Genomic DNA, 27,791 nt, shown 5'->3' with positions numbered 1-27,791 from the left:
AGCAGTTGGTGTGATGTTGGGTATTTAAATTGATATTTCTTTTGCAAAGAAATGTCTTTTTGCCTCACCAGAGTATACTTCAATTAACTGGAGAAGGATGCTACTAATAAGTTAAGAATCAGTGGGTGCATAATTTCATTTTTGTTTTTCATATCTTGAAGCAGATTATATTCACTTTAGCTTTCATCTTGCAATTAATGTGATTTCTGTACTGTTAAAAGTCATAAAATCCTGTGGCAAGGAAGGACAGTTCATTTTTGATTCCTTGCCAGTTTATTTAAAATTTGTTCTGATGTTTTGTAATGTCTTTTTTTAAACTCCCTTTTGAATCTCTGTCCATTTTTTTCTTTAAAGTTGCTACTGGTTCTGCCATCCTTCCCAGTGGTCCATTGCAGATCATAGTTCGTTAACTTTCAAATATCTTATGATTCCTTGGCTGAAATCTATCCTATTTGAAATGCTGGTAGATAACTCACATAATTTTGAAGACCTGTTAAGTTTCTCCATTCTGACCACCAAAATATTGATTTTGAGTCCAATTTCTCTGTATATGCCATATCACTGAAGCTCAATCCTAGTATCATTCCGGTGAATGTACAATATGACTCTGTGGGCTTGACACCCTTGCAGAACCAGTAAAAATCCCCAGACCTTATTAATGATGTTATGAAGGTTTAGAATTTTTGGGTTTTTACTTTGCCTCAATTTCTGAAACCAAAATCCCTATTTTCTATATTTCTAATTTAATTTTAAATAGTTCATTGTGGTCTTGCTTTGTCTACTGTCCCTTTAATGAAGTATATCTGCTACTGAGATGTGTAACTGAAGCAGGCTGAAAGGTGACACTTTCCTTCAGGGTCTCAGAGTCAATTACTGTCTCTAAATCTGCACAACTTTTAAAGTATTTCTTCAGTTGTTTGTCTTTGTTCGTGGTTTTGTACTGGGATTAGATGTTGGGAGGCTCGATTTGTATCATTAAAAATAATTCCATGACTTGATTCAGCAAGCATGGGATTTCTGGTATTTTGCCCTCAAGCAACAAGATAAATAAGAGATCTAGTCATTAATTTCATTGCTGTTCAAGATTAAAAGTACATTTATTATCAAAGTATGTATTCAATATCTGGGTCTTTTTGCAGATTAAATCCTCCCTCGTCCCCATGATGACAGTGATTACATTTCAAAAGTAGGGAATTACTGTTTAAAAAGTTCTGGAATGCACAGATATGAAAGGTGTTACACACGAGGAAATCTGCAGATGCTGGAAATTCAAGCAACACACACAAAATGCTGGTGGAACGCAGCAGGCCAGGCAGCATCTATAGGGAGAAGCGCTGTCGACGTTTCGGGCTGAGACCCTTCGTCAGGACTAACTGAAAGGAAAGATAGTAAGAGATTTGAAAATAGGAGGGGGAGGGGAAAATGCAAAATGTTCAAAGAAGACTGGAGGGGGTGGGGTGAAGCTGAGCATCAGAAAGGTGATTGGCAAAAGGGATACAGAACTGGAGAAGGGAAAGGATTGTGGGACAGGAGGCCTAGGGAGAAAGAAAGGGGGAAGGGAGCACCAGAGGGAGATGGAGAACAGGCAGAGTGATGGGCAGAGAGAGAGAAAAAACCAAACAACAAAATATTGTCAGGGATGGGGTAAGAAGGGGAGGAGGGGCATTAACGGAAGTTAGAGAAAGTCAATGTTCATGCCATCAGGTTGGAGGCTACCCAGCTGGTATATAAGGTGGTGTTCCTAAAGGTGTTACTTGGTTTCTGTCATAAATTATTAATTATGTATATGCATTTTTGTATTGCAATCCAGTATATAAAGCTAGTCTATTATTAGCCATCTTGACATTTGAAAAATCAAAACAGATACACAGAAATTAATATGCTTATTTTGTTGGAATGTGCATAATTTTTCTCCATTAATCTTTAATCCTGTTCCACACCTATAAATCACTCAACCATTCCATGAATAGACTAATCTTAACTTCAGATCTTGGCAATTTCAGTCATATTTTTGTCAGGTTTTGTCATTTAGGTCCAAAGAAACAAGGTTTCATTCATTATTTATCATAGTTTTGCACATTTGTTGATGATTTTGCAGCCGAATTTATATTACACTCCATTACAGTTCATTTCTCCCTACTTGTGCTTGGCTTGAAATACCAGAAAACTGTTGCCATTGAGAAAAAATTATGGATAGGAAAGGAAAGTGTTGAATTTATGGTCCCAAGATTTCCAAATCCTGACATCAAATTTTCTTTGTGCAGATATTGCTTTACAAATTTCTCTTTGAATTTTGGGTTGAACTTTCATTTGGATATAACATTGCAGGAAGGACTCTTGGTCTTCTATAGTTTTCCTCAGTCGTCATAGGTCATGCTGGCATTTTGAAGGTGACGATGAATGTTATCATCAATGTCGTCTATCACTAGATTGGTTCCCAAGATTTGGGAACAGGTCCATGTTTCCAGTGCCATGCTATGAGCATTTATTGTTGAAAGACAGTGCAGTGCAGCAAGCAGATCCATTGAGTGGATTTGTAGCTCTGCTTCTTTGCACAAGTGCAACTGTAATCGACATGTTGCAGCTTGACTATTGAGGCTCTAATAACTTTTGATCTGGAATGTAGTCACTGCTGTTTGAGCAGGTTTTGGTTAGTTCTGAAGATTTATTCCAATTGAGATACAACATTTTAGCAAGAATGTAGACGGATAGAGGTTCTGTGACCTCTACCGTCTACAGCAGGCAGTGTAAAGCACTGGAAAAATCAGTACATTTGCCACAAAATTCTCTTAGACCAATGTGAATGTTCAAAGCTACCTTCCCCAGTATTGTCATGGACAGGCCTTACATTATCATTCATCTTCCAGCCACAGACTTTTCAAAGGGAGTTTATTCTGAGCTCTGTAACAGAAAGCTACTACCTGGTGAAAAGTGTGTGCTCAAAGCTGCCTGATAAATACAAAGACAGCCCCAATGACTTCAGCAAATTTCTGGCCCAATATGGATCATGCAAAATGTTATTTAAAAATCTCCCATGACCATGAATTGGAAGCCTTTTTTGGGTGATAGAGTGGAGCACCTCACAGGCTGCCAACCGGTATGCCAAACCTGCCCCAACTGTAGAAGAGTCTGCAGATCTCACATTGATGTCTTAGAACCCACAGATCAGTGGAAGTAAATACTCCTTGATCTTGAGGAGCTGCTTCAAAACAACATTGCAAAGAGTTCAGTAATTCTGATACAGAATATTTGTTATGGAACTTTGCTATTCTACTGTAGCATGTTTTGAGTTTTAGACTAACACCCTTAGTCGTTAACACTTTGGAGCAGCTAAGGATGTCATTTTGAATAAATCTTTTAAGTAATTCTCACGCACTGGATGTGTTGCTGATCTGCAATGCTTGAGAAAGTTTTTAACGAGAGCACCAAACATACTTCATATAGGAGATTTTTTAAAAAAGCTTTTTTTCCTCCTCTTTTTCTAGGAACTGGTGAGGTCCTAGAAAGTTTTGCAATGTAAGTGTAGAAGTCATATTTCCCATTTTGTACACCTCCAAGAACATGACTGGAGTATGGATCTGAAAGCTGGCAAAGTATGAAATCTGAGTTTATAGTTTATTACGTTTACTAAATCACAGTTACAGTCCTCTATCTTTCTGTGTCATTGGTTTGATATTCACAGTACAATGTGGCATGGTTTTTAGTTTTGACAAAATTATACTGTACAAGAAAGGTACTTTAGTTTCCCCTAAATCTGTCCAATTGATTTGAGCTACAAATTTTGATTAGTTTTCAGTTTTAAATTAAAGCAAGTCTTTACACTGTAAATCCAAGGAAGCTCCAGTGTATTTTTTTCTGATGAGTAGTTTACTAAATTGCCAAATTATTTCTGTGATGTAGTCTGCTATTAAGTAGGTAAGTGGGGCAGGCCCCTTTAATATAGGATAGATTCACATAATGAATAACAGATTCATATAGTTAACGTTCTGTCAATCATTTGGACCTATCAGCTGTGTGGAGAGGGGGAGTCTGCTACATGGGAACCAGCTTGCTGTCTATATCATACTGCCCAGCTTGTGTATCACGTAGACAGCTGGGACGCATCATCCATGGTTGATCCTAACCAGTGGAGGGCCTCTCTAGTTACTGCGGGTTTGAGTAATACAGTGGAAGAAAAGAAAATAACTAAAGATTATAGAAGTTATAAAGAAAAACAAACTGCTGGAAACAAGGTGAAGGTGCACCTTAATTATCAACATGTAACAACGCTGACCGGCTGATCACTTTGTGTCATATCCTTGTTTGGAGTCACTCCTGCAGAAGGAATATCTGGTTCTATTATACCACCATTCTGTTCCCATTTACTTTTTGCATCGTTGGAATGAGCTTAAGTAACACCATCATCTGAGCAAATTGCTTCCATCAGGACTATCAGCTTCTAATTTAAGGCTACTTATTATGTCGGTATCAGAACTGGCCATTTCTGCCTGTTACCATTTTAGCTGTTACTCAAGATAAAGTTAAAGTTCAATGTCATCTGACTACATATACAGAACCAAATGAAACAACATTCCTTCAGACCACATGAATCCACAAAACATATATCTCACAGCACAGAAACCAAAAAATAATACTCTATAAGTTAATAAAATATAATTCAATATTTTGTGTGGTAATGCGCAGCACAGGTAGATAGACAGTAATCAGGTCGCTCTCCTAATGACGAGACCTTGGTGGCAAGGTATTCATTAGTCTCACAGCCTGAGGGAAGAAGCTGTTGCCAAGTCTGGTAGTCTCAGTCTTGATGCTTCGTCGGTACTTCCTTGATGGTAGTGGGTCACAGATATTGTGGGATGGTTGAGAGGGATTCTCAGCAATGCTTTGTCTGCCATGCTTCCGGTGAATGTAACAAATGGGTGGGGGAAGACCACAGTGATCTTCTTGTCCATTTTTACTGTCCTCAATAAGGTTTTGCCTTGCAGCTTCCATTATCACACAATGATGTAGCCAGAGAGGACACTCAATGATGCTTCTGTAGAAAGTTGTTGGAATGGGACAGGGAGCCTTGCATACCCCAATCTCCACAAAGTAAAGACACTGCTATGCCGTCTTGACTAGCAAACTGATATTGTGAGTTCAGGTTCGATCATCCATTATGTGCCTATCAAGAAACTTTGTGCTCTTCACTCTCCACAGCAGAACCATTGATGTGTAATGGAGAGTGGTAGACCTGTACTTACTGAAGTCCTTTTTATATTATCCTTTTTGTACTATCGGACTTGCTAGGCCTGTCTTATTTTCAATGCATTATACAGATCAAATCAGCTGAATTTGCATGTAACTTCCCTCCTTAACCTTTCAGAGAGAATTCTCCATTGTTCTACCTATCCCTTCCCTCACCTAATCTTTTCTGCTAGTCTAAACTGATTTGCTTTCCTTTATTTTCATTTTCGAAAGGGTTGCAGATGAAACTTATGAAACAACAAATTGAGTCACAAGAGATTGGTCAGATCTTGGCTGGATTACTGTGTATCACCAGTAGGAAAGTGAAGAGGATGCAGAGGAAATTCACTAGGATTTTACCTATGATGTTCTTCAGTTATGTGGAGACTGGTGAGGGTAGCTTTGTTCTTTATCAAGTGGAGGAGGTTATAATGGGACATTATCGAGGTATAAGAGATTTAAAAGGGTTATAGATAGAGTAAATTACAGGAATTGTTTACCCTTAATTAGACATAGATTTTGGGGAAGGGAGAAATTGTTTAAATGAATAGAAAGCAGAGTTGATATAGATTGGTAGTAGGGGGTATCACAGATATCTATGCTTGGGCCTCAGTTGTTCACAGTCTATAATCAATGATTTGTCTGAGCAGACCAAATGTCATATTTTCCAAGTTTGCTTATGATATGAATCTAGATGGTGTTGCAAGTATGGAGGAAGATGTAAAGAGACTTCAAAGGGTTATGGGTAAATTGAGTGGGCAAGACGTGCAAATCGAATAGAATGTAGGAAATGTCCATTTTTGTTGCGAATCATAGAAAAGTAGTGAACTTCTTAAATGATGAGAGATGGGATAATCCTGATGCTCAAAAGACCCATCTATACTTGTATGCAAGTTGCTGAAGTCCAGCATTTAAGTGATTACGAGGACAAATGATATCTTAGCTTCTATTTGATTGTGTTTGTCTTGGAGTAAGAAAGACTCATTGCAAGTGTATAAGGCTTTGGGAACTGTGCGGATTACTGTATAGAGTACTGCATCCTGTATAACTACTAGATAGATAGATAGATAGATACTTTATTCAACCCCATGGGGAAATTCAACTTTTTTCCAATGTCCCATACACTTGTTGTAGCAAAACTAATTACATACAATACTTAACTCAGTAAAAAATATGATATGCATCTAAATCACTATCTCAAAAAGCATTAATAATAGCTTTTAAAAAGTTCTTAAGTCCTGGCGGTAGAATTGTAAAGCCTAATGGCATTGGGGAGTATTGACCTCTTCATCCTGTCTGAGGAGCAGTGCATCGATAGTAACCTGTCGCTGAAACTGCTTCTCTGTCTCTGGATGGTGCTATGTAGAGGATGTTCAGAGTTATCCATAATTGACCGTAGCCTACTCAGCGCCCTTCGCTCAGCTACCGATGTTAAACTCTCCAGTACTTTGCCCACGACAGAGCCCGCCTTCCTTACCAGCTTATTAAGACGTGAGGCGTCCCTCTTCTTAATGCTTCCTCCCCAACACGCCACCACAAAGAAGAGGGCGCTCTCCACAACTGACCTATAGAACATCTTCAGCATCTCACTACAGACATTGAATGACGCCAACCTTCTTAGGAAGTACAGTCGACTCTGTGCCTTCCTGCACAAGGCATCTGTGTTGGCAGTCCAGTCTAGCTTCTCGTCTAACTGTACTCCCAGATACTTGTAGGTCTTAACCTGCTCCACACATTCTCCATTAATGATCACTGGCTCCATATGAGGCCTAGATCTCCTAAAGTCCACCACCATCTCCTTGGTCTTGGTGATATTGAGACGCAGGTAGTTTGAGTTGCACCATATCACAAAGTCCTGTATCAGGACTTTCCCAGAACAAAGGGATCAGGGAATACAGGTCCATAATTCATTGAAAGTGGTGTCACAGGCAGGTGGTGTCGTAAAGAACTCAATTGAATCGGTAGAACTTTATTCCCTACAACATCGAAGCTTGAAGGGAAATTTGATATATGTATATAAGATTGAGAGATAGAGATAAGGTAAATGCAAGCAGGCTTTTTCTACTGAGTTTAGGTTAAGGGTGAAAGGTGAAATGTTTAAGGGGAACATGAGGGGAAACACCTTCACTCAGGGCGTTGAAAGTATGGAGCAAGCTGCCAGCACAAATGATGGATGTGATTTTGATTTCTATGTTAATGCAAGTTTGAATAGTTACACAAATAGGAGGGGTATGGTCCAGGTGCAGTTTGATGGGACTAGGCAGTTTAAGTGGTTCAGCATGGTCTGGATGTTTTGGACAGAAAACCTGTTTCTGTGCTGTAGTTTTCCTTGACTCTAATATTCCAGTGATAGCAGGCTTACTCTACAAGGAGAAATTGAAAAAGCTAAGAGATTGAGTATTCTGTGATTGCCTCATTTTTAGATTGTAGCATTTTTCTGTCTCTTCTCTTTAAAATGTGAGGTCATATTGCTGCCGTCTACTTGAACAATTCCAGAATCTCTAAACATTGGAATACAATAAGTATATCCAATATCTCTAAAATGCTTTCTTTCAAAGCACTTGAATGAGATTGTCATCTTTTTAAAATTATCAGTTTTCAATCTTGGTATTTTTCCTAGATTTCACTCCATTGTAATCCCATTGTAAGAAGATATTTGCATTGTTTGATTTATTCATGCCTATAATTCCATCTCTAATGCTGCTGGTTTAACTGCATACTTTTTAATTATAGTCTTGTGTAGATTATTGCATTCCATGTGCATGAAATCCAGTCAATTAGATGCTGAGCTTTGGTTCCAAATTCTTCCTCGTCCTATCCAGTTGGGATATGACCAGATTAGTAGACTGTACATGATAGCATTCTTGGATGAAATGTGACTCAGTACTGCAGTTTTCTTCAGACTAGTATTGTGACTGAATATATAAGAAGGAAGTTTGCATTAAGAAAGCCGCACTATTATGGAGCTTGTATCAATAATGCAAAGTGTAATGAGATGCGTGGATATCATTTTGAAGCTGCAAATTTGGAATTTCATTCTAAAATTAATATTGTAATCTATCAGATTTATATTTTTCATGGTATTAAAACAAATTATTTGTAGTTAACCATTGATTATGTTTATTTCTGCAGTAAACAAGCACAAGCCTTGGATAGAAACCACTTATCATGGTATTGTAACAGAGAATGATGTCACAGTCCTGCTGGATCCTCCACTGATTGCCTTGGATAAAGATGCACCTCTGCGTTATGCAGGTATGTAAATTCATTCTCATGACTAAATGTTATGTTCTGCATTTGAATGTATTGTAAATCTGTAGACTTGTATATTGTTTGAAACACACATCAAAGAATGCTTGTGAACTTGATTTAGAAATACTAATCTTTTGCATCAGGGATTTGTGCTGCCATCAATAGACATCTTTTTGTCAACTTTGTCACATAACTGGCCTTTTAGTAAAATTGTATTCCATTTAAAGTGGCTTTATTGAACTTAAAAACTGGCAGTGCTGCACTGTTCAAGCTTAAACGATGGAATACTAAACCAAGGGCTCACCTTGTTTGTCCTCGTGTCTTGTGGGCTCTTCCAGTAGCCAACAACAGAGTACCTCATATGTACCGGTCAAGGTGCAGTACTTCAGCTGCTCTTTTACTTCGGCTGTTGCAATAATACTGGGGTATTAGAGGTTATTTGATAAATTGAATTTGAGAAGATCAGCAGGGTCTTTTAGTTCTGAGCATTAATGGTCTGCTGTTTGAGGACTTTGGACACTACTTGCATATGCTCAAAAGATATATTAATATTTTCATGAATTTGCACAAGAAAATAAGTAGGTTTTTATTGCAAGCAATTTATTGGTACGGTACTTAGTTTTCTAATTTTCTAAACAGAACCCAGTTCATAATAAACATTAGCATTTGTGCTTTCATTTGTACAGTTTTCAAAGTCTTCTGTGATTAAGATAAATATTCACATGAGCAGCCCTTAAATAATTAAGACCTTCAATCTGACTCTCCTTGCAAATGATGTCTTATTGTTTTACACCACTCTGGTGTCAAGTTTTATAAAATTTGTCAATTTGAAAATGTTGCCGCCTTCTATTTTATTCTAGAAGATATTTATCCAGCTTGTAACAATCAGGATTACACAAAGTAATTGAAGTTTACTTTTGATAATTGATAAAGTGAGCGGTACAGCAATTAATTTTGATATTTTTCTGCATTTCAATCAATTTGCATGTATTGCATGTTGTGTTCAGTCCTTGCCTTCTCCCCATGTGGCTGAAGCCAGAAACTAAAGCAAAACTAACTCTACATTGGGCCACTTCCATGGACACTGTGGTGAATTTACACCACAGCAGTGTGAACAGTGGACATTCTTTCCATTTTACTGCTCAGAACAGCTGGATGGTTATATTTAAACACAAAACCTTTTAAATTAATTGGAACAAAACATCGTCTAATTTTAAAAAGCAACTTGATCCACTTAATAGTTCATTCTGCAGGTGGATATACACAATATGTATCTAATAGTTTAGTGAAAATAGAGGCCCAGAGCACTCTTCATTGGTAAAGTATTTTCTTAAAAGCAAAATATCCAGGTGCCACAACCTTAACCACAAAGGTGCAGCTTGGCAATTTTAACTGTTGTTTTCTTTTAAAAGCTTCAAAGGTTATCCATATTGGTGTGAGTTCTGGCTTATCTGTAACTGAATTCCAAATAATTTCTCCATAACTTGCAGTTGTTACCCATAGCTCATGATTCAGGATGGTTTGGGGACCTTTGCTAAACATTAGAATATGCAAACAAAGGCTACTGTGTGAAATTTGCACTGTCGAGCATTCTAGTTGTATTAGCATCTTTCATATCCTTTGCTTGGCAATCCATGATTTTTGTATGAGTCGATCCAGCAGTTTGCATTGTAATCCAGCCAGCAATTTTACATGACACATTTAAGGTAATCTTCCATTGAGATTTGTTCAGTTTTTGCCAAATGAATTAGTGAGTTTGGTACATTGAGTACCAGATGGTGTGAATATGACAGCAGTTGTCCAGAAGGTCTTTTGATCCTCAACAGGATTTTGAATGGCCCTCAATCCAATTAGTGCAAATTAGACCTGATGATTTGTCGTGTAAAAAGAAACATTCTTTATATGTTTTGGTTAATTCAAACTTATTAGTTGAAGGATTTATTTTTGATTGTCACAATATTCTATTGTAAATTTTGATTACTTAGCTCTCCCTTAATATACCTGAGAGGCAGTGTTGCTTAAATCCACTGGCTGTCCACATTAATGAACTTGGGGATTGTTCAACTGTTTTGAAATCATTCTCCAGACTGATTTCCTTATCTGGGTTTCACTAATCACTTTTTCAGTCATCCTCTTGGCATCTGTAAGCATTTTACATTATAAGCTCTCAGTTGCACATAAATCACTTGATTTGCCATTTTACCGTGCAAGGGCTTGCTGCTGATTTCTGCATAATCATCTCCAGTTTTTGTATATTACTTTGTTTCCTCTTCTGCCACTCTCTCCAGGGGTTATCTACCAATATTTATGGCCTATTTATCAGTTAATTTCTTCTCCTAAATCTGGTCCCTTAGTCACTGCAATGTTGTTGCTAATCTGCCATCCAGGATTTGTCTAAGTGGGCACATATTTTTATTTTGCACCAGATGCTTAACTAGCTTTCCTATGGTAGATCTTTAGCCTTCATGTTTTCAAAGTTTTTCATCCTGTCTGTAGGGAATAACTTTTGTTTTCCCTTCCTCTGACCATTTGTCCTCTTAAAGCTATTGCTTTTAAGCATCTTGATTTTGTACTCTTTATTCTGAAAATGCTGTTAATATCCTTTTGCATTTATCAGCCTTCCCTCCACCTATTTCTCCACAGGGTGGTGAGGAAAGAATTAGCCATGATACTTTTAGATATAAAATTTTGAGAATAAACAATATATAATCAGATAAGAGTAAAGTTGTAGATGGGGAAGATTACCCTAATACTCTAAGCATGAAAATATTTAATCTCATTTTAAATCTTGCCCCAGCTAAAAAGCTACCTGATGGATTATAGCAATGTAAGCATGAATCTACTATTGCAGTGTAACCAGAGTAGGAGGATGATTTAGTCAGATTCTGAGCAGTGGGTAGAGATGGAATTGGTGTCCTCCCAAGAGGTGTTTCAAATTTGGTTGGGAAATGCTCAGATCCTCATCTCAGGCATTGCAATAAACAGGTCTACTAGGTCTATCCAATCCTTCCTTTTGCTTATTGCCTGAAAATAGAACAGTACAGCATAGGAACAGGTAGTTAAGTTAGAAATCAAATGGCCAACTAAACTAATCTCTTCTGCCTGCACAATGTCCATTTCCTTCTATTTTCCTTGCAGGCATGTGCCTTTCTAAATGTCTCCTAAAAGTCCCTAATGCATCTACCTCTACCATGACCCCAGATTCCAAGCAGTGCATTACAGGTACCTACCACTGTATTTTTTTTTAATTGCCCCTCTCATCTTATCTCCTGTCAATACCCCCCAATGCCTTAAATACATGCCCTCTGGTATTAAACAATTCATAGACATTTCAATCCTGGGAAGAAGATACTGTCTACTACTGTCTAGGCCTCTAATAATCTTAAACTCCTCAGATCTCCCCTCAGCCTCCAGAGAAAACAACCCAAGCTGCAATGATTTAAAAACTTGTTCTTCCCCAGAATAAAACTTGCTTTGTAACTTCAACTTTATGATTAATGACTTTAACGAAGATTATAAATAAGATGAGGTAAAAACTTTAAAAGAAAGCTGTTGTAAACTATTTTAATAATTCAAAAGTTGTTGATGTCTCCCATTAAATGTATGTCTAGTGTTACAGGAATTAGTTGCAAAATGCAACTCTGTATCTGTCACATTATCTTGCTTTAGTACCTAATAGTTGTTGGTTGATAGAAATGATTGGATTATTTTGAAAGGAGAGAGCAAGGCTTTAAATAGATGTTATTGATGTAATGTTTAATTATGTACATGATGTCTTTAGCAATGTCACTTGGATCTGGTATAAAAATGAAACCCCAAGGTCGAAGTTGACTATGAAATATTTCACTGTTACCTAATGGAATATTTCATGGTTAGTGTTTACAGTGAAATATTTCATAAATATAAATCACAAAAATATCTTCAACTACTGTAGATTCCGGACTACAGAGCGCACCTGATTAAAAGCCGCTGGCTCTAATTTTAGAAAGAAAATCAATTTTTTACTTGTACAGGCCGCACCGGATTTTCGGCCGCAGGTGTCCCACGTTGTAATATGAGATATTTACACAGAAAGATATTACACGTGAGGATTTTTTAACTTTTAATTAAATCCATATGGTAACATAAACAAATACATATTGCAAATGCTTTTTTTCGAACCGTGCCTGTAACATGGCTACTTTTAAATATACGTTGCGTATACTTTTTTACTGAACAACATTCCAATATCTCCTAACGACTGGTAAAAAATATATATACTGCAGCCTACCAGGAAAAGTTATTGATCGCCTTTAACTTAAAAGCAGCGTTCGCTCAGATCCAATGCCGCTCCGCCGCTCCCCGCCTCCTTCCCGTTTATCGCAAACGGCATTTTTCCCACAAGACGCGGCGAAACCGGGTGTGACGTCATAGCATCCCGCGATGTAGTACAGAAAACAAATATAGTTAAAACACTTCTAACTTTAACTAGAAAATGAATTACTATGCGAAAATATTATAAACTAAATAACTGCCATAAAGGCAGCACAATGCTTTTCTTCGAGTGTTTTCCATGTTGATGAGGGTGAGTACAAATGACTGATTTACAATAATTTAATTGTGAAAGTGCGCTTGATTTATCGTACAATTTCATTGGACCTCTGTGAACTACTCATCAATTTTATTGGTCTACTGTTACGAGGCAAAATGTTTTTGGCGGCATGAAAAAAAAACATGCATTAGCCGCACCGTATTAAAGGCCGCAGAGTTCAAAGCTGTTCAAAATGTGGGAAAAAAGTAGCGGCTTATAATCCGACATCTACGGTAATAGGATTGTAGTTAAAGGATCAGCAGTATTCCATTCTAAATGTTAACTGAATTTTATTTTATACAGGTAAGATTCAGTAATCTGTTGGATTATTATGCACCAGGTGCTATTTATGTGGTAGCACTCTGAATAATTTTGATCATCTTTCAAAATGGTGCATTTAAGTATCAAGTTACTTTCATTCTGAAAAAATAGGTGATGCAGAAATTATATAATTCTGCAATGCATTGCTTTTGATTTGAATCATGATAGATAATTTATTTTTATATAACCTGTTTTTAAAGGGAACCTGGAACTGTGAAGGTTAGTATGTTTATAATGAGCTATGTTGTGCCAAGAATTTTCTTTAATCTCTTTGGACTAAATCCCACTGTTGGTTTTCAAAGATCCTAAAAAGTTATACATGCATGAAAGAAAAATCTGTTTAAGTTGCTTTGTGTTTGCAATGATCCCTTTTACTTGTTCCTGTCTTCACCCTTTTGCTTTCTTACTTGATGACTGACTTCTGTTTATCTTTTCTTCCCCTTATAGAGAGGTATGAGGTGACATTCACCAAAGAAGGTGATACCTGGGTTCTTTCTTTCATTCTTCATGAACAGTTGTATTAACCCACTAACTCCGGTCATAAAATGGGGAATCAGCACTTAAAACAGCAAATCCTGTCATCCATATTATTCCCCATTGTTATCCAGGCTTATCTGAAAAATTACTGGATGTAAAGTTTAACATGAGTTCATTAGAAATATCAGTTAATTTGACATTTCACATTTCATATTTCGAGTTTGCATTCAGCCCAAACTCTTCCGATGTAGGTTAAAAAAATGAATTTTCTTCCTGACTTTGTATAGTTATTGCCTGAGGCTAACCTGATAATATAAATCCAGCTCTATATAAACCTTGGGTTTTAGTGTCTAGATTTTAGTCCTGGTACCTTATCAATATTGGAATATCTTGTTTGTTGTGTCTCATAGTAAATTCAAATTTAAACAACAAAATGCTTGACTGGAAATAAGTTGATAACTGAGTGCAGATATAGATGGTGAGCTGTCCTTGATGGAGAGAAAAGTAGCCTGGAAAGGGCTTGTGGGGCACATATTAGTGGTTAGACTTTACTTTGTTGGGAGAGAATCGGGATGAGCAAAGGGTTAGACTTCAAGAAGACAAGGTCATTTGTGCTTGTGTGGGAGGAAGTACATTGGCTAGATATCTGTGAGTCAGAATCAGTTGTGTTAGAGGAATGGTAACAGTGGTGAGTTGGTGTGCAAGTGGCTGGATGGAAAGTGCAAACTTAATGAAGCAGGCACCTGCTTGATCTAGTGTCCAGCAAAGTTTGGTCCATATCACTCAGATGGGATTCCACTGTCAGATGCCTCTTGATTGGATTCTAGGTGTCAAGTGCAATACCTACACCATTGATAATGAAAATCTTGTGCATCAGATACATGAGAATCACAAACAAAAATGGCAAACTGTGGGACTTGCATGATCCTTCATTTCCTCTCTCTCCCCCCCCCCATTTCCATTATTGAATATTGATTTAGAATTGCATGACAAATATGAACATGGTGCTTATTGATGTAATTTATGGGCCACTAGTTCTTTCCATTGCAAGGTTATTTGATATGCTATCCTTTCTCTTAATTATATGCAGAAATTAATTACTTTGAGCATGTTCACTTTCTAGGCAGTGACAAAGGAAAGCAAAACAGGCAGGAGTAGACTATTGGGCCTTTTAAGCCTGTCTTGCCATTTAATATGGTCATGGCTGGTATCTGCTGCCCTCAACTCCTCTTTGCTTTTCCTCCATACTCTTCAATCTATCAAATATTCATCCACCTCAACTTTAAATAGTTGCAATGATTTAACTTTCACCGCATGCTAAGCCAGAAAATTTCAGAGATCCACCATCCTCCAGTAATTTCTATGACTGTCCCTTTGGAGTTTATTCTGTCAAGCCTCCTTATAGTCTTGTATGTTTGACTAAGATCACCTCTCAGTTTTCTAAACTCCGAAGAATAGCTATTTAATGTCCTGGCAGGATAATTCTTTGACTTGAAGGACAATCGTCTCATTCAAGGTAGTCTGGTGGTCTGCCTCCAATATTATTACATTTAGAGGGAATCAAAACAGTATGCAGTATTCCATCAATCCAACACCCACTGCAAATTAACAAAGCATCCTGAATTTTAAATTCCAAAACCCTTGTAGTGAGGTCAAAATGCCGCCTGCAGCCTTAGCTACTTGTTCCATCTGCCTGTTAGCACTTTATTGATTGGTGCACAAGAACACCTAGATCTCTCTGTCCTTCCCTCTCAGTCTCCAGATAATCTGCACTGCCCTTTTTGCATGATCATGTGATTGATTATCCTGGAGTAGCATATTATGCAAGTGTCATCTTGGTTTAGCTGGTTTAAATTTCATTTCTGGTTTCATGCTGTACAAGTATTTAAACATTATTTTTGTACTAGCCTTTTGCTGTACAGAAGTGTGAATGGTTAGAAATGCTGTATATAGATTGCCCCTAAAGAAATAAACTTTTATACCTTTTCCATTCCCACCAAATGCTACCTTAGCAAAGATTCTGCATTAATTCAAAGGCGGTGCATGCTGCGATCCTGAGCATTCTCTGCTCTGCTAATGCCAGTGGAAAAGCTCTTCATACATTCATTTACTCTATGCATAAATTACATCCTGCAATTGCCACCTTACCTACCCTCAGAAATTCATTATTAAACACTTTGTGATGGGGCATTGCTGTTGGCAGGAGGATCTAATCGCAACATGACAGATTGCACACAAACATCTAATGGAAATAAAGGAAAACAAGCTTCAAATTGCATCTGTGCCCTCTGGTTCATTTATCCTTCCCTGTCACTTCACTTTCCCCCAGTGAATATGTTTGGTCTTGTTATCCCTGTTACAAGAAATCAACAGCTTAAATTTATCATATGTGTTTAACATAAGACTCCACTTGGTTTCTCTGAGGAACAATATTGAATGAAAATTGATGTCAAGCAATATGAAGGAGATACGGGGTGGATGATTAAAAGGGAAGAGGAGGGAGTTTAAGGAGAAAGTTCCATAGCTTCGGGTCTTTCAATCTGTGAGTACAAGCTCCTTTTGGAGGAATGGATAAATCCAGGAAATGGCCAGAAGGCCTGTACTGGCAGATCTGTTAAGAATGATGAGATTAGAGAAGATTTTGGATGAAAGCATTCTCAAGTGAAGTCATTGAGTCGTCCAAAACATTCTAGTGTCTGCATTTACTCATCTAGAAGGTAACAGCTCTTAATAGTTGAAATAAGATGAAAAAATCAAAGCCTCATATCCCTGATTGCTGAAAGTTTAGAGCTCTTGATTTCAGTGTGAAGTTCTTAGTCATTTGTATCATAATTTAATAACCATTGGACAATTTACAGTAGATTATTCAATATAAATTCTTTATGAAGTTGAAATGAAAAACCTGCTTACTTGCCAAATGTCTCCAGTAGTTTTGTCCTTGGTGCCTAAAAATTGTACTCTGGTATTTCTGATTAGCTGAATTTGTTGATGTGATATCCAGCCCTTCTGTGCTTCTCCTCCTCCCCCTTCCACCCCAAATTTTCCTTGTGTTAATACTGAACAGAGAAATTCTGACCTATCACAAGTATTGAATTTGTGGTCAAATATGTGGTCCAACATGCTGTTTAATATCTTAAATCTTCAGAAGAAAATTTGTTGATGAATAATTTTGTTAATCCACAGAATTCACTTTAAATATACTTGATTTGGGTTCTCTAGTTGCCATCCCCAGTTGTCAAAAGGCCTGATCTGGTTAGAATCAATTCATGTAAGGTGTTAATTTTTTTTGAATAGGAAATCCAACTGATATTTCTAATGCTGAGTTGCCATCCAGTGATTTATCTTGATTCCTAATTGTAGACAGATACATTGCACAGGAAGACTTAAAACACAATTGTTTTTCAAAAGAAAATTGACAGAATTTGTGAAACTGTGCTGAACCTTTTGTCAAATGCTTGTACATTTCCAGATTTTTAACTTGCACTTTAACTTTTTATCCTGGTCAGAATAGACAGCCCAGCTCTGCCCAGTAGCTTGGCATAGAAGATCCTAGCAGCCATGGCTGTATTTTACAAGTTATAGCTGTCATAAGTAATCCTGTGAAATGCCTGTCTCTTTCTCTCTCCTTTTATCTCTTTTTCCTGCATGAGTGGATGCATTGTAAACCAGTGGCTTGGAAGGCAGGCATATGCACCCATACTAAGTCCCAGAACTCACCCAAACAAGGCACAGGCTTTGCTTTCTCAACAGACCCTCACAATAAAAGCAAAACCCTTGGCTGCGAAGTTTGGACTGCTGTTGCACATTAAACTTTATTGTTAAATTGTTGCATTATTGTTCAAGTTCTAACTTGCTGTTTGTTAATCTCTAGGTGAGATCTGTGGATTTAGAATTCATGGGCAGAATGTTCCTTTTGAAGCTGTGATGGTTGATAAAACCACCGGTGAAGCTGTCTTGCGTTCGAAAGAAGTGATGGACTGTGAGCTGCAGAAAGAGTACACATTTACTATCCAGGCCTATGACTGTGGAGAGGGTCCAGATGGAGAAAATATGAAAAAATCCCATAAGTAAGTGTATACTGCAATGCAGGACAAAATTACTCTGACTTCTACTTTATTACACATGGTCACATGGATGTAATTGGGTGGCGTGGGCTAGTTTATCCAGAAGTGCCTGTAACGGGCTGTATCTCTGCAAATAACATTGGAACAGAAGACATGGTATAACCAATGTAATGATGCATTTGCTAATTACTGCTCATAATGATCTAATATAGTATGTAATAAAAAGTTCATCTGCATAAGCTGAAGTTCTGGCCTTGACTGTGCATTCAGAACAGTTCAAAATAAATCACTTTTTTATCCGTATGGTGTCCTGCATTTAATGAAATTACAAGCGGATCTTTGGCCTGCTTTATTTTTTGCTGTCATGCACTAATCGAATGATTGAAGATGCATTCCATAGCAGGTCACCAGTTACATCAGAGCAGGCCTGTGCAATTACCAAGCGACATCTTAGATTATATTGTTTTTAAAATGGCAGCTTAAAATCTAGAAAGTCAAATATTAGCAGTATTAGAAATCTAACTGACATGAATATTGTGTTAAGCAAATTGAATTAAGTTTATTGTATGTTTGTCCTGTTCTATTTATTCTCAGATGCTTTAAAGAAAATTACTTAAGATATATATGCTGTCAGCTTTTTGGCTTATTGTTTAACTCTTGACTGTTAAATTTTGCAATTAGTCAAGGGGAAACGATTGATTCCAATTAGGTTGCTTTTTGTATTTGAAAAGATAACTTCTCCCTCCACACATTTTGAGCAACTCACTGCTTGCTATCAGTAAGATGGGTTCCCATCCTGGGGTCCACGGATTAATGCTAGGGATCCATTGCATAAAAAAGGTTGGGGACGCCTGCAGTAGAATTTCAATAACCAACATTTTAGTAAAATCCTAATTTTATTTCTCTGTGTACAGTACTGTGCAAAAAGTCTTATGCACATATATAGCTAGGGTGCTGTAATAATTTTATGTTTTGCCACTGTGCAAAAAAAACCCACAAATTTCATGATGTGTGAGTGATAAACCTGATTCTGATTCTATTGTGGACTGAATGTGAAAGGAGCAGGGAGAGAGGAATCATGTTGGGAAAAGGGGAAAGGGAGAGTGGAGAGAGCAGAAGCACCAGAGAAGCATTCTGTAATGATCAATAAACCAATTGTTTGGAATCAAACAACCTTGACTGGTGTCTGCACCCACGGCACCCGCTTGCTCCTGGCACTCCTTCTGTTACCTGTCCCACGCCCCTCCTGCGGCATCCCAACCTCACCTTTTCCAACATGCTTTGCTCCTGTCAGATTTACAAACTCTGTCTGCTTCACGTTATGCAAAATTCTTAGGCACCCTAGTTATATATGTTCCTGAGACTTTTACCCAGTAGTGTACATAAGTCCTGAAAGTCACTTGCCAAATTGCATCACACCTAAGCAAGTATATATCAATGAAAGCTTATAATTACATTATTTATCGTAAATGTACCATGCCCCAGTGTGAACCACTCGCTGTCTGTTAGGTGTCCACCTAACTACGTGATCCACTGATTGGATATTGTTTTTGCAATTCCAAGGAGATAGCACAGGTAATTGATTACAAGTCATTGCACTTCCACTTCATTAAACAACAACTACAAAAAATGAATTGACTGGGCATTTCAGGTAATGGAAAAAAGGTATAGATTTTGACACATTCTCAATTTAGCCCATTTGTGTTCAGTCCTTATTATTATCACATAAGTTGTCCAAATCAGTTCATTAGAAGTGCTTAAAAAAGGAAGAGAATGCATGTTGAATTTTATTGGAGATGTCTACAAGTATGAAGTATCAATTTTTGAAGATGTATGCTACTGTGCACAAGCTTTGAATTTCACATGATTACTCCTGAGTTGTGGGTGATATCACCAGCCAACTAGTGAAATTATTTCATAAAGACAGACAACCTAAGTCATAATTCTCAAAATAATTGACATCATTTTGGCATGTCTGATAAATGAGTACGCAAGTGCCAGACAGAAACTGCCCCCCATCCCCTCAAGAAAAAGTCGAGTCAGCAGCCTTTCATTTTTAAATGGCATATACAGTAGATTTGGGTTAATTGGGACACATTGGGCTGCCCCCCAGTAAACTGGTTTCAAGGAAATAGTTTTTTTTAAGTTTAAAAAAAGACAAGCTACAGTTTGAGTAACAAATTAGAACAATTCATAAGCACCTACAGAACTATAAAACTACGGTATTAGTTCCTAATGGTGTTCTTTTGATTGACTGTAAATGAACAAAATCAGCGCAACGACCTAGTGCAGATAATGGATTGCTTTAATACAATGCTTTTGATGATTGCATCCTCCAAATCTTAGTTGTAATTGTAGCATCAAGATGATTCTTTGTAGTTCCTAACATTTTGAAATTGTGAGATTGTTTTATTTTCACTCCTAAGAGTTTCTGGCATCCCTGGGCCTGAATGTTTGAAACTGCGGTGTGCAAAACAGTTCCAAATTGTCTTGCTGCTATTTAAAAACTGTTCACTCTAAGCACGGTGTGGTAAATGACTTTTCAGCAGTGGTCTTCTGACCCAAATAAACAGCATAGTGTCCCAAATAAATTAAGGGAATCCCAGCTATTTTCTCAATTTGCTTATTGTTCTTTAAGAGTTGTCCTAAATAAGCAGCTGCCCCGGTTAACTGATGGTCTATATCCAGGTAAACATGGTATCCTGAGAGGGACTCCCAGTTTAAAAGTAACCTTTTTGATAGAAATCAAATAATTTGTGCTGACTGGACAAGTGTTTATAGAAAGGAAAGAGTGCACTATATTCATCTTTTAAGTGATTCAGGTGCTGCCTCTCAGTTGATGACCACTGCCATGTGACTGACCAGTGTTTCTGTTTTGTAGAGCCAATGTTCATATCCAGGTGAATGATGTAAATGAATACTCCCCAGTTTTCAAGGAAAAGTCCTACAAAGCTACAGTTGTTGAAGGAAAGAAATATGACAGCATTTTGAGAGTGGAAGCAATTGATGCAGACTGTTCACCTCAATATAGTCAAATTTGTAGTTATGAAATTGTTACTCCTGATGTGCCGTTCACTATTGATAAAGATGGTAAGTTGTAAGTCATGTAGGTATTAACTTAATTTCAAAAAGATACACAGCAAATTAAATTTCCATTACTGAACTGTTCTATAAAGCAAAAGTAAATGTTTCTTTTTCCAGTACAGATTTGCAATGTTAACAGGCTTCCTCACTGTCTCAGAAATGAAACCTGTATCGATTAAGTGACGGCCTGTACTTTCCACTGTGAATTACTGGATGTTCGATGTAGCATGGGAATATAGTCAAATATGAACAGAAGGCCATTCTGCCATTCAAGCATACACTGTCATTAAATAAAATCATGGCTAATTATTTATTTGAGATACTGCGCAGAATAGGCCCTTCCAGCCCACCAAGCCGCACCACCCAGCAATCCCCCGATTTAATCCTAGCCTAATCATGGGACAGTTTAAAATGACCAATTAACCTACCAACTATATGTCTGTGGACTGCGGGAGGAAACTGAAGCTCCTGGAGGAAACCTGTGCAGGCACATGGAGAATGTAGAAGCTCCTTACAGGCAGTAGCCAGAATTGAGCCCAGGTCCCTCATACTGTAAAGTGTTGTGCTAACCACCATGCTACTGTGCCACCCTCTATATAAAAGACCTGCTGTTAGTCCATACTTCTAAACCCCCCCCAACCATGTTCAATTTTTTGCAGTAGTGCAGCAGGCAGTTTCGCTGCTTCAACTTCAGTGGCTCAAATTAAGCCCTGACGTCATCCTCTGCAAATTAATTCCTGAGACTACATGAATTTCCTCCCACATCCCAATGACATTCTAGTTAGTACTGCAAATTAACCTTGAAGTGGTTGAGTAACAGGAACTAATGGGCACGCGAGAGAACGAACTGGTTATTGGAAAATAAGCATGGAAGTTATAACAATGGAATTGCTCAAGGAGCTAGCATAGACTTAAGGCCAAATGGTTTTTAGAATTCTACTTATTGCCTTTTTAATTATCTTTGGCTATTTTATCTCCCAAGGCTTTCTGTGAAAAAGAATTTCAGATGCACCAAGTGGGAAATAAAATTCTCCTCAATTTTGTCCCAAATGTCTTGCTCTATAGCCTAAGTCTGTGGTCCCTTTCTTCCTTTACCCCCTTGCATTCAACGTTTCAAGCCCTGACAGAATTTTGTATATTCCACTGAGATCTATTCACCATTAACTCTGTTCTGTAGATGAGTTGTAAAATTGAAGTGGGGTGTGGTTGGAGAGAATTAATAGTATGTAGTGAAAATAGAAATAATGTGGGATCACTGTAAATGGGTGGTTGATATTCCCTATGGACCCTGTGTGTCAAAAGGCATGTTTCATGCTGTATCTGTTGTTCCAAACTCGAACAGATATGGGCCTAAACCTAGTTTCTCAATGACTGTCCCAGATCTCATCAATTGTCCAGTGAATCTCTGCTGCACTCCCTATAGCAAGTAAATCCCTAAGTCTGAAGAGCAAAATTGCCTGAAATACCCAAGCATGGTCTTACACCTCCCACCCCTTTTTTGATTTCTCTGTCTCCATCTCTGGAGACAAACTGTCAACTGACATCTTTTATAAACCTACTGATTCCCACAGTTATCCTGAATATATCTCTTTCCATCCTATCTCCTGTAAAAATCCTACCCCCTTTTCTCATTTCCTTTATCTCTGCTACATCAGTTCCCAGGATGAGGCCTTCCTCTGATGTCCTCCTTCAAAGAACAGGGTTTCCCTTCCTCCACCACTGATGCTGCTACCCTTGCCCACATCTCCATTTCCCAGCCATCTGCTGTCACCCATCTTCCCACTGCCTTTAACAATGGTAGAGTTCCTCATGTCCTTACCTACCACCGCATCAGCTTCTGTATCCAACACATCATCCTTCACAACTTCTGCATCCCAAAGGGACCCTACCACTAAGCATACATTTACCTTCCCACTCCGCCTTCTGCAAGGATTGCTCCCTCTGCCTTCCTTTGTCTATTCGTCCCTCCCAACTAATCTCCCTCCAGGCACTTAACCCTGCAAGTTGCCCAAGTGCTACACCTGCCCATTCACCTCCTTCCTCACTTCCATTCAGGGCACTTCACCTGCAAATCTGCTGGGGTTGTGTATTTTGTCCAGTGTTTCCAATGTGGCCTCCTTCCCATCATAAATTGGAGGATAGCTTCACTGATCACATTCGCTCCATGTGCCTAAAGAGGAAATTCCCAGTTGCCAAACATTTTAATTCTGATTCCTATTTAGATTCTGACATGTCAATCCATCGTCTCCTCTTTTGCCACATGAGGCCATCATCAGGTGAAGGAGCAACACCCTTTTATTCGGTCTGGGTTGCCTCCAAACTGATGGCAAGAAGATCCATTTCTCCTTCCAGTAAACTGCACCCCACCTCCCCCTTACCTCTTCTCATTTGCCTGTCACTTCCCCCCCCCCCCCCCCCCCGGGTCCCCTCCTTCTACCCTTTCTCCTCTGGTCCGCTCTTGTATAATTATAATAAAGCATCTTTTCTCTTATAGTCAAAGCAATTTGCACTGAAGGCTAACAAATCCAGCTTTTTTAAAAACTGATTTCAGGAACTGGTAAACAAGGACACTCAGTTCCTCCATAGGTTGTCTAATCTGCCTTTCTGCTGTTGAAAATTGAAAACTGTTACCTTGTATTTGATGCTCATTCAACTTGTCTGAATTAAGTTGTATACTCATCAAAAATCTCAATCTGAAATTATTTTGTTCATCATCTGTAAACTTAATCACACCCAAATCATAGATGATATTTCCTTATCCAAATCATAGATGTTGTATTGTGATTCGCCCTAGCTCAGGCACTGATTCCCCCATTCCTCACCCCTTGCAATCCTGGAAAATACTTATTTACTTTTGCTTTCTTTTTCCTGTATGTCAACAAGTTTCACTGCATTCGTTCTTTAATATTATACACTATCACCTCTGGAACTTTTAACAAAGGCATTCTGAAAACCCATATACAAGATAGCCACTGGTTCTTTGTCATTGTTGTTCCTTTCCGTGCCTTATGGCGCATCGGGCAGTGACCTTGCTGTTTCTTTCGCATTTGTGTTTTTTTGAGGCCGAGTTGCTAACTCGTTGCTAACCCAGCACAGATGGAAAGCATGCAAGGAGATGGCCGACTTCAAACCTGGGACCACTCGCCTCGAAGTCCGGTACAGATGCCACTGTACTGGCCAGGAATTCTTTGTCATAATTTCTATCAATTCAATCTGTCACAAATCCAGGTTGGCTTTGTCCAATCCTTTCAATTTTTCCCCTAAGTATCTTGTTACTTATAAAATTATCCTGATGGATCTGTAATTTCCCCTTTCCCATTTTTTTTTCAAAGAAAGCCCAGTGCACTTTTTTTCCTTTTTCATAATCTAAGTTAATTCCATACCTTTTATTCAAATAAGCTTTTGCATTGAATATTCATTCATAAACTTATTTTCTAATTTCTTGATATAGAAGTGATAAACATAATATTCGTTTTGGGTTCTCTCTCATTAAGTTGGTGATTTTTGCAGGGTTTATTAAGAACACAGAGAAGGTGAACTATAGCAAAGATCGGCAGTATAAGCTTGCGGTCACTGCATATGATTGTGGGAAGAAACGTTCAACAGAAGATGTTCTTGTTAAGATCAACATTAAACCTACATGCAAGCCTGGCTGGCAAGGTAATGAGCAAGTTTACTTACCTATCACCTTCTCCTAGGTCCCCCTCCTTCCTCTATTCCTATGGTCCACTCTACTCTCCTGTCCAATCAAATCCCTTCCTCTCCAGCCCATTATCTTTTCAACCCACCTGGCTTCACCTATCACCTTCTTCCTCTTCCCTGTGTCTCTCCCCTCCCCCCACCTTTTTATTCTGGCATCTTTCCCCCCCTTCCTTTCCAGTCTTGAGGAAGGGTCTTGGCCCAAAACATCGACTGTTTATTCATTTCCATGGATGCTGCCTTGCCTGCTGAGTTCCTCCAGCATTTTGTCTGTGTTGCTTTGGATTTCCAGCATCTGCAGACTTGCGTTTAGAATTATTATTTATTAATGTCATGTATACATTGCGGGCAAAGCCACTATATTGTCCAAGCCTAATTGTAGCCAAGCTGAAAAGCCAATTGTCAATCATGGGCTAGACTGGTAAAGATTTCAGATATTTTTCCTTAAAGGATATTTGCAAACCAGGTGGGAGTTTTTACAGCTCACTGTTTGTTTTTGAGGATAACCATTTTAAATGACTTATTTATCTGGTTACTTGAAATTAACTTGTTCAGCTGCTGCATTTAAATTAATGGTCCAGAACTCCAGTTGTGAAATTTCTAACGCTATATTGCTGCTATTAAAAATATTACTCAATTTCTTAATACAAGTTTTACACAAACCTATAAAGCATTGTTTATTGTGTGTTTACTGATTTTATATCTCAGATAATGTGGTTATGAATCAGAGGTAAAATATAGGTTCTTTGAATTGCATCAGTAAAACACAGTGCAGTTGCATATTTTTGTGGCATTGATCATACCAAATATTAAGAGTTAAAATATTTATTTTGTGGTATTGATAATGGCTTCTGACAAGATGATATTAAGAGTTGTTAATATTTTTGTGATTATAGGTTGGAGTAAAAGAATTGAATATGAACCCGGTACTGGAAGTTTGGCATTATTTCCAAGTATGCATTTGGAGACATGTGATGAACCTGTTACCTTCATTAAAACAACAATCGAGTTAGAAACAAACCACATTGGCAAAGGATGTGACAGGGACACCTATTCTGAAAAATCACTCCATAAACTATGTGGTAAGACTATTGACTATCAGTTTTGATTTTATTTTCCCACAATGTGTTTTTATTGCATGCATAATTATGATTTTAAAGAAATTGAACTTGTATTTACAGTATTTAATAACAGTTTTAATGTTTGTCTTAGTTCTGTCTCGTAATAATGCTCATGTCTAATGTTCTTATTTTATGGCAGGTGTTACTTCTGGTACAGTTGATCTCCTACCCTCGCCAAGCAGCAGCACAAATTGGACAGTTGGTCTTCCTACGGACAATGGGCACGACAGTGATGAGGTCTTTGAATTCAATGGTACTCAAGCTGTGAAAATCCCAGATGGCGTTTTGACAACAAATCTGGAAGAAACATTTACTATCTCTGTGTGGATGCGGCATGGACCTGCTTCTGGTATTCAAGGGGGCAAGGAAACGATCCTTTGCAATTCTGACAAACGAGGTATGCACAAGTTCAAGTTGCCTTATTCATCTACCTCAAGACTTTCTTAGAAATCCATGCACTTGACCAGGCTTCTGCTCGGCCACTGTTTCTTATGGCTTTAAGTTGGGTTTTTGTAAACTGAAATCATATGAAATATTAACCCACATCAAAGGAATCGTATACAGTACTGTGCAAAGTTCTTAGACATATATAGTTAGGGTGCCTGAGGCTTTTGCACAGTCCTGTAGTAATTTTTCTTATTGCTGCTACCAAAAAAAACCAAGTTTCATTACATATGTGAGTGATGATAAACCTGATTCTGCTCTGGTTTTCTATTGTGAACTGAGAGTGGGAAGGGTGCTGGAAGAGGGTAATCATGGTTAGTAAAAGGGAGGGGAGGGAGCAGGGAGCACCAGAGAGACATTCTGTAATGATCAATAAACCAATTGTTTGGAATCAAATGACCTTGCTTGGTGTCTCAGGACTGGGTGTGTCTGCACCAGTGCTACCCAGCCCCTGGCACTCCTTCTCTGCCACCTGACACACACCCTCCCATGGTGTTCCATCATTGCCATTCCCAACGTTGTTTTGCTCCCCCCAGATTTACAAACCTGCTCTTCATTCCATGTTGACAAGTACAGTACAGGTAGTCCCCGAGTTACGAACGTCCGACTTACGGACAACTCATACTTACAAACCAAGGAAGGAGAACACTGTCTGCCATTTTAAGTCAGATCGCGACGCCGTCTGCCATTTTAAGTCATTGCTGTTGACACTATGTTGAGTGTGTAACTTTGTATTTGGTTTAAATACAAAGACCCCCCCCCCCCCCCCCAAAAAAAATTCCGGTCAGCTGGTGGCGCAGTGAGATCAGCGCCGGGTTGGAGAACGGAGGTTCCCGAGTTCGATCCAGTGACAGACTGCTCCCGTGCCGGGTTGATGTCAATCCAGTGACTCCTGTACCATCTGTGCCGGGTTGATATCGAGCTCGCAACTCGATCTCATTAAAAAAAAACACTGACACCTTCAGTTTAAATTCCCATGCAGAATATTGTGGAGGATCAAATACCCAAACCCAGCACAGCCCCCACTTGTCCCATTTAGCCTGTCTCAGTGCGGTGGTCCTTAGGACCCAGCGAACCTCGGGAGCCAGCACAGCTCGGGACCCACCGCTCGCATTGTTTCTGTTCCATTGACGGGAAGCGATCGTGATTGAAAATAAAGTGGAAATAATAAAGCGTTTGGAAAGAGGTGAAATGCCATCGGTCATTGGAAAAGCGTTAGGCTACAGTCGGCCAAGGATCGGAACAATTTTAAAGGATAACGGATAAAGTGAGAATAACGGAGCATGTGAAAGGCTCTGCCCCAATGAAAGCTACAATTATTACTAAGCAACGCAGTGGTTTAATTATTGGAATACATATGTTTCTTAAGTGTTTTATATGCATAGAAAGGTAAAATATATGCTGTATATTAAGACAAACGTTTGACTAACTGACGCTAAATAATACTGGAAGTACTTGTTCCGGACTTACGTACAAATCCGACTTAAAGACGGACTCAGGAATGGAACTCGTACGTAACCCGAGGACTGCCTGTAC

The 27,791-nt window shown here is 38.4% G+C and overlaps 1 protein-coding gene across 4 annotated transcripts in view; it reads left to right on the top strand.

The window, feature by feature from the left end:
* Positions 1-27,791, top strand: part of clstn1 (calsyntenin 1) — a 73,388-nt gene that overhangs the window by 24,126 nt on the left and 21,471 nt on the right. For 2 of the 4 annotated variants that reach the window (XM_073032241.1, XM_073032239.1), the window contains exons 2-8: positions 8,356-8,478; positions 13,814-13,843; positions 17,715-17,910; positions 20,789-20,997; positions 24,502-24,651; positions 25,587-25,772; positions 25,951-26,208. In XM_073032241.1, coding sequence (XP_072888342.1) covers positions 8,356-8,478; positions 13,814-13,843; positions 17,715-17,910; positions 20,789-20,997; positions 24,502-24,651; positions 25,587-25,772; positions 25,951-26,208 — 1,152 coding nt within the window. The remainder of the gene's footprint in view (positions 1-8,355; positions 8,479-13,813; positions 13,844-17,714; positions 17,911-20,788; positions 20,998-24,501; positions 24,652-25,586; positions 25,773-25,950; positions 26,209-27,791) is intronic. The other 2 variants (XM_073032240.1, XM_073032238.1) reach the window with 1 other exon arrangement.

The sequence above is a fragment of the Hemitrygon akajei genome, chromosome 29 (genome assembly GCF_048418815.1).
Source record: "Hemitrygon akajei chromosome 29, sHemAka1.3, whole genome shotgun sequence".
Classification (NCBI taxonomy): Eukaryota; Metazoa; Chordata; class Chondrichthyes; order Myliobatiformes; family Dasyatidae; genus Hemitrygon; species Hemitrygon akajei.
The sequence above is the reverse complement of the archived record's forward strand: the minus strand, read 5'-3'. Positions and strand labels throughout refer to the sequence as shown.